The 7,934-nt window shown below is 52.8% G+C and overlaps 1 protein-coding gene across 1 annotated transcript in view; it reads right to left on the reverse strand.

Moving 5' to 3' along the window:
• MFSD4 (major facilitator superfamily domain containing 4) overlaps positions 1-7,934 on the reverse strand; it is a gene marked incomplete at its 5' end in the record, with an annotated part of 17,665 nt that overhangs the window by 570 nt on the left and 9,161 nt on the right. Inside the window, 6 exon segments of the mRNA XM_010082010.1 lie at positions 237-357; positions 552-622; positions 1,277-1,424; positions 3,178-3,351; positions 4,376-4,491; positions 6,143-6,311. Coding sequence (XP_010080312.1) covers positions 237-357; positions 552-622; positions 1,277-1,424; positions 3,178-3,351; positions 4,376-4,491; positions 6,143-6,311 — 799 coding nt within the window.

Here is a 7,934-nt window from a genome sequence, read left to right on the forward strand (position 1 = left end):
ATCCACAGCCAATTCCTGCTTTTTTCCCTTGCTTCTCCAACAGAAAAGAAAGCAAACCCTGAGCTGTGGCTGCCAAGGCTTTGTGGGCAAGTCCAAGCAGGAAGAGGGGAGAGGAAGCAGCAGGAAAATAACCATTTCCTTGCATTTTGCTGAAGCGCTGCACCCTGGTTCTGCATGGAGGCATACCCACTCTTCCTCCCATTATAACACGGGGCTGAGTGCTGGGGCTTTCTTACCTGACGAGGGCTTGGGGTACATCCTGTGGAAAAACACGAGGAGAGCGTAGAACGTAAAGGCCAAGCCTCCAAAGATCATTCCGCACACCAGGAAGCTGTAGCTGCCCTGATCGTGTATAATCTGCGATTGGAGGGGAAAAAGAGGGAGCAGACGTGTCACCACAGCACTCAAACCCCTCAGGAGCGTTCAGTGAGAGCGTTGCTGTTTGACAGCTCACGGTAACGCCGTGCTGCTTCCCAGCAGCTGGCCCAAACCAGGACTAAGATTCCTACAGGAATTCCAGTCTGTTTTTGGCATGCCTTGTCTGCACTTACCGATCCCACCAGCAGCTGGAGTACCATCTCCCCAACGCCAGCTCCCGTCACTAGCACGGTGGTGGCACAGCCTGCGAAGAAACAGCACAAGGGGTGTTGGCCGGGAGCAGGTGAGCCAGCCAGGATCAGCCTGGAGCTGCTTCAAACTGCTCTTCTATGGCTCTCTCCATGCAAAATTTAGAAACACTCGTGTATGTCCCCATCTAGCACTGAGAACGCCTCTTCTAACCTGCGGTAGTGCAGAAAGGTAAAAGTTTAAGGCAAAAAAAAAAAAAAAAAACCCATCTCCCGTTCTGTCACTTGTCTTTGCTGGCAGAGGTGATGGTGCCTCTTGCTGGAAGGATTTCCATTCTGTACCAGTGCCCCAGAGACAGAGATTGGCAGACACCTCCTGCAGGAGCTGGCCAATCTCTAGAATTTTCAGTTTGCTGCTATCTGGGTGATGGTTTCAAAGCTAGCTCCCTGGGAGCCTTGAAAGCAGACGTTCCTGCCAGTCCCCAAGAGCCCTACAGCTGCAGGAGAGAAGAACCAGGCTGGATCCCTGCCTGGGGAAGTTATCAGTACGATGAAGTATGAGCTTGAATAAAGGCTGTATTCAAAAGCAGATCTTCCTTCCAGGCTTCCTGGGCGCCCCCAAAGAGGGAAGGAGTTGCTGGGAGTGATGCTCCAGCCCTGAACACCCCCCCTGCTGTCACAGTGCCCGGCGTCCCCGTGTCCCCGCTCACCTCTGTACTGCAGGATGTCCTCGGTGTAGGCGAGCATGCTGGGGAACGCGCTGCTGAGGAACAGCCCCAGGGACGCCGTCCCCACGAACAGGAACACAACGCTGGAGGAGAAAATCAGGAGCAGGAGGAAGGTTACCAGGACTCCAACCTGTGAACAACACGCAGGGTCAGGAGGAAGGCAGATGCTGAGTTGCAATAGGATCTAGATTTTATTATGTAATTTTGTAGAAAATAGTCTGGAAAATAAAATAGACTATACTGAACAAAGTTCACAATTGCTGAAAAACTGCAGTAACTAGCCAAATAAAACCCATCTACATTTACAGTGAATTTGGTACTTTTTATACCAGGATTTACAGTGACTACAGACAGTTCATCTGTCTCAGCTTCACCAGGCAGAGACGTGAGAGCGTATCTGAAAAAACACTTTTTTCTCCACACCTTTAAATACAACAACGCTGCTACTTCCATACTATTTACATGTCTCAATCACTAATAAGTCTTATTCAGCAGGTTAAAGAATTAACTCGCGCTCAGTAAGTAACTGCTCAGAAACCAGTCCCAGCAGCAAAGCCACAGAGCCCAGCCAGCTGAATTAACTACACCTGCCCTCGCCTCTGCCCAGCTGGGGTGCCCTCACAAGTGACAGTAAAACCACCCGGGATGCACCAAGTGCCGAGGCACGGAGTCAGCAGAGGGAGCTTTGCGACACCAGCTCCAGTTACATTTTCTTGGTCCGAGTACGGGTGTGCGCAGGCACAGAGGAGCGAATGGGATGCTAAAGAAGCAGAATTCAAACTGCAGCTTGCTATAAAGCTGAACTGGCTCCAGGAGCTGCTGTATCTTACTCTATCTCGCCGTACCAGCCAGCGAGCCCTGCACAAAGGGTTCACTGCCAGCCAAGGGAATTTGTGTCCCTGGCTGATGCTCCCCCCCCCTTGCCTCTATGGGGAAGCCAGAAGGCTTCCATGCAGCTAACGCAGGAGTGAAAGCAGTGCCTATGTGCTGAAGCAGGAGCTTATACACCCATTTTTCAAACAATCACACTTCACTGGGCTGCAGCTGTCGGTACCCAAGCTCAGATGTGACGTGCCCAGCAGCACGGTGCCGAGCAGGCTGCTCCCCTGCCTCCCGTCTGCAGGAGAGCCTGAACCTTCGGAACATCCCCCTGGGAACTGTCACGCCTCTTCTCTCACCGCCCTGTTATATATCCTTGGCCTCGTGATATTAACTGTGAAACTTGCTACCAAAATAACTTCTGGTTTAAATAAATTGTTCATTAACTGCCTTCTCATTTGTTTCTTTTCTGCCTTTTTTTTTTTTTTTTTTGTAAGAAGTGTGAATGGGAATGACTCTCTCCCCATTGTCTGCCACATCCTCACATGCATCTTTCTTACATATCCTTAAAGGATTCCTTCCCCTTTCTTCAAGGGAATGTGTTTTATTAATTTAATCAACCTCACATCCCCGGGGTTTCTTTGGCAGCTGCTGCAGCCTAAGCAGAGAATTTACTGAACTATCTGCCTTCCCTTTCCCATGGCTAACACGCGTTAATTTCCCTGTAGGTGCCAGAGAAGACAGCGTGGAAAGTAAATAAAGTTGCAGATGCTTTATGAGGTGCTTTCACACATCTAATGTGGATGTTCTGAGGAGCCAGCTCAGGAAAGCAGTGCAATCACGTTGTAAGTCTCGGCTAACTCATGCATCGGAATTGGCTGCAAACACGCAGAGACAGTGACGCAGAGGAAGGCTGACACAGCTCATCCTCATGGCGTGCTGGTCGGATCCTGCCCGGTGCACATCTGCCGTGGGTACAGCATGAGAGCCACTGCAGCTCTGCACACCCACACCAGAGCTGGACACATCCCAGAGACAAGGAAACACAGTAAAACCAGCCTCACCACATTGATGAAGACCATGGTCGCCGGCTTCATTCGGTAGGACACAGGGATGGAGATGAGCCTGCCCAGCGTGATGAAGCCCCAGAAGAGGCTGGGCAGGTAACCGGCCACTTTATGTACTACGGAGAGAGGCTCCTCCACCGCGTAGCTGTAAACGAAGCCCGAGTACTCTCCCTGCAGGGAAACGGAACGGCGCGTCACATCGCTGGGATACTTACGGGCTTTGCAGCTTTGACTTCAGCTTGTCCCTTCACAACCCTGGGACAGTGCTGGAGAGCCCACCTATGGATTTGCCACCAAACCTCAATGAACCTCGTTCCCAAGGGTTTGCAGCAGGAGCTTCCACCAGACGCAGAACACAGGACTAAAGCTCTCCTAAGGGGCAAGGCTTAACAGCATTACCGGGTGAAATCCTTGCCAAGCTCTTATCTGTAGATATGCTCTATTTCCTAGGGACTGTCCTGTCCTTTTCAGATTGCATACTCCTAAAACATAACACCTTAAGAGCCCACAGTCGCTCATCCTTGAGGATGGAGGCTCTGGAACATTCCCATACCTGACAGCTGCCTTGGCTAGCCCCGCTCGGCTTCAATCCCCTCCTCAGACCCAGCAGCGCTTTACCATGAGGGAACTGAGACAAAACTGTTGAAAGAAAAAGCACAGCACCCCGCCAGCCAAGAGCGAGCCTTCCTCGCCCAGACAGAAGTGCTACACACGGCGAGCCCCGTGTGCCTGTGCCAGACAGGGACACGCTGCCAGGACACCACGGAGATGCTCCGTCCCCACGTGCTCTCGTCTGGGAGTTTGTGGGCTCAGGAGACCCCTCCAACAAAGAGCCACCATTTCTTATGGAATAAACTGAATCTGTTCCTGCCTCTGGGCTGAAGTGAGAGGAGACCTCCAGTGCCTACAAGCAGACGCCGTCGCACCTCCAGCTCTGCGCTGGCTGGGAGAGCAGCGGTAGCAATGCAGCTGCAATGACATGGAACCTACGAGAAGCCACCAAACCCTCCTGAGAAGCAGGGCACATATCAGCCTGACTGTGATTAGCTTTAACGAGCTGCCTCGGGAACCAGCCTGCTGCACCCTCAGCTCCAGCCCCTGGACGTGTGCGGGGTCGGGGCTGTTACAAGGGTTTCGGGAGGAAGAAAGCCGTGTAGCTTTGCTCAGACGAGATCCCTCTATCAGCTGAACTCACCACAATCCCATCAGTCATGAAGAGAACAAGAGCCCCAGTGATGTGGACTGCGAAGTAGGTGTAAGAAGCCCCTCTGAAGTTTTTGCTTTGGCAGCAGCTAAATAAGTCATCATGACCTGGGGAAAAACAATGCAAAGCAAACTTAGCCGGAACGTCCCCCCGGGGCTGGGTGGGTGCCAGCCCGCAGTGGGGATTGGTTTTGTGCTCAGCTGCAGGACAGAGATTCACAGAGGAGGGGGAGCACAGCTCATCTCTGCTGGCACAACCTCTTGCTTTACCTGCCTCTACACTTTCAGAAGGAAGATGGATACGCTCACGGGCTGCTGCCCACAGGCTGGGATCCTGGCTCTCCAGGACACTTACTACTTCTCTTACAGCAGCTGCTTGTGCTCCTCTTCCCATTTAGGGACAACAGATTGCTGGTCCTGCTCTTACAGTCACTAGAAACCAGCCCATCTGACCCTAGCACTTGTGCCCAGAGCCCCTTGTCCTTGGTACCACCTCACAGGGGAGTCCTGCCTGGGACAGCTCGCGCTCCTCAGATAAACGATATTTAACCAAAAAAGCCAGCTCTGGGAAAGAGGGGGATAAATGCACAGCCGGTGTCACCTCCTCTGGATAGACCTGCCAGAGCAAGGGGACAGGACCCCAGGGATTCCTGACTATCCCATCCTCCTGCTTACATCACACCATCCCAGCGCTGGTGTGAAGGGAATGGCACCCAGAGTCCGGTGCATGCCGGCCAGTTGTACAGCAAAGATGGAATTCTTGCTGCCTCTACGGGGAAGGAGGGATTGTGCCAGCACAGACACGTCTGTCAGAGATCACGGCAGTCAGCACACGGCCTTCCTGCTTCTCTAAGGATTAATGACAACTGCATTTAAGAGGAAGATGGAGATCTGAAGAAGCTCCAATGGGTTGTATGACAATGGGCAGCGGGGTTGAGGAAAGAAACCATCAGTGCCTCAGTTAAGGGAAATGCTATCAGATGAGCACAACCCTATCAGACACCAGAGAACCCACTCCATTAGGGACACCTGTGATCCTTCCCTGCAGCACCTCACCACGTCCCTAACCGCCTCTGCCTTCAAGTATGCCCTAAAATGTCCTTTTATTGTTCAGCTAAAGCCACCTCTAACACTGAACGCTCCTCTGGTAACCCTAAAACATGATTACTTCTGAGATTCACCCACCAGCTGAGGAATTTGCTTTGATATGTTTCTCTTGGGTAGCACAGAACAATGTCACTATTGTCCCCAAAACAGGGAGTAGTCACAAATTCAAGAGCAAACCATTGCTCTTGAAGTTTAATTTCTCCCCTCAAACAAGGGCGCTGTCCTTATTCTTTTTAAAACTATAAAAATCAGCGCTCTGCAGCACAGTGACCACTTTCAAACTGAACCTCAGTGGAGCCAGCTCAAAACCTGACCCAAAACCAGAAGGAAATGACGGGGCACAACTTTCACGTGTGCTTGGACGACTCGGGAGCCCAGGTTTGGCTTCAGCACAGGGTGGAGAACAGCAGCCTGGAGTCCCCAGGGCAGGAGACTGCTCAGGGGTTACGGTCCCATCTAATTCAAGGGCAATCGGGCACCAAATCATCTGTTTGGATTCTCTGGGTCCTTCTGGATTACATTCACATGTATGTTTTGGAAAGTTTCCTCCTTAGACAACAGCGATGGATCCCATTTGTTAATGCTCAGAAATCTGGCTTTTCCCCCCTGCTCCCCCTTTCCCCCAAACCCACGAGGGGTGCCCGCCGCTCACCTCCTGCTGCGCGGGGTCTCTGCACGGCGGTGGAGAGATCCTCCTTCTCCGCCGGCCGCGTTTCCATCCCCTGCTCGTCGGCCGACAGCAGCGGGTGGCTGCTGCTGCTGAAGCACGGCACCATCCGCTCCTTGTAGAGCAGGAAAAACACCGCGATGGGGACAGGTAGCTGCGGAGGAACAGAGAAGGGCAGGTGAACACAACACAAATCCCACAAAAAGTCCAGGTTCCCACTCACAAGTGCCTTTGAAGAAGCTGCACTCAGCAGCTGCAATAGATGTGCCGGGATTAACATCCAGCCTCACGCTGCCCTGATCTTGGAGCAGGGACAGAGGCTGGTGATGGGGTACGGAGCACTGCAGGAGGGATGGAGGCTTGTTCTTTTCCCCCTCTCCGAACACGTGGAAAACAAAGGCTCCCAATCCGACAGGACATCTCCTGCCCGTCCCTGGGGGATGCCAGGGGAGCTGGGGACCATTCACCTGGGATGGGGACAGGGACACTGGAACACAAAGCACCTAAATACAAACCTCACCAAGTGCTGTGCTTGCCCTTCAAAACTGAAATGTTCTGGTTTCCAGGCATTTGGCCACTTCTGCCCAGAGAAGAATAATAATAATAAAAAAGAAGCTTTTGCCTGTGGAGAGCAGAACAGTTTTAACGGGAGACCTTCTGTGGCTGAAATTCTTTGTGAGGGAAGAGGAAGCTGCTCCCAGAGATGCTCTGCCCATCTCCAACCATTAGGACAGGTTGCTCAGCATCTCCTTTGGTTCCCAGGCCAAAAATGACAGCACTGCTACAGCCAAGCAGCTTCAAAGAGCCTCTTGGCACAGCCTCGGCTGAGGGACCCGGGACCAAAGAGCCACGTGCCTCCAGCCACTGCCCTCCAGGCTGCCGCTGCCTCGGAGACCCCCGCACATCCCGGGATGCTGCTGCCCAGCTGCTCTCCCAGCACACGCCAGTCCCACCAGCGCCGTTCCCTGCAGTCAGGGCTTTCCCCCCCGGTGCCCATGCACTCGGGGACCATGGGCTGGTCCCTGCCCGCTGCATCCACCCGACAGCAGTCGCAGCATCACTCCCCGGCACTGTGCTCCCTCCCCAGCACGTGCCTGGGGATGAGCGTGCCTGGGGACGAGCTGCTCCCAGCACACACCCACGACTCCGTGGTGCCTCCAAGTCCAGTGGGATTTGCCTTTTTTTTTTTTTGAGAAAAAACAGAGGGAAGCAAATGAAGCTGGATCTGCCCCTCGCCAGCGCTCCCTTCTCCTCCCACCACAACCAAGTGGTGTTTATTCTGCAACAAACTGGGGGAGAAAGCCAGGAAATCCTAAGTGACAGCTCACTCTCCAGCCACCGAGCGCTTGTTTTCTACATGTCTGTGAGCAAGTGTGAGCTCTAGCTCCAAATTTCCTGCCTTTTGTTGGCTCGTGGCATGATTTAAATGTATGGAGAATTGCCCCCCCCCCTCGCCTCTCTTGCCTGAATTCATTTATGAGGACTTCATTGTTCTGGGAACAATGGGAATAGGAACAGTTAGTTCGGTCCCATGGAAGAAAAATGCATTTGCTTGATAGTTCTAATCCTTCCGGAGGTCAGGACCAGATTTTATTCTTCTAAAGTGCAGATTTTGCAAAAAAAATACCCAGGCAGAGGGACCGGCTGTACAGATAATGTCTCTGGGCGCTTCCAGCCCTAAGGAACACTCGGTGCCTGTGCAGAAAAGGGCCCCAGCTCCGACTCCCCCGATCCCTGGGCAAACCAGAGGCGTATCCCAGACCCTCATCCCTAAAGC

The sequence above is a fragment of the Pterocles gutturalis genome, unplaced genomic scaffold, assembly GCF_000699245.1.
Source record: "Pterocles gutturalis isolate BGI_N339 unplaced genomic scaffold, ASM69924v1 scaffold6406, whole genome shotgun sequence".
Classification (NCBI taxonomy): domain Eukaryota; kingdom Metazoa; phylum Chordata; class Aves; order Pterocliformes; family Pteroclidae; genus Pterocles; species Pterocles gutturalis.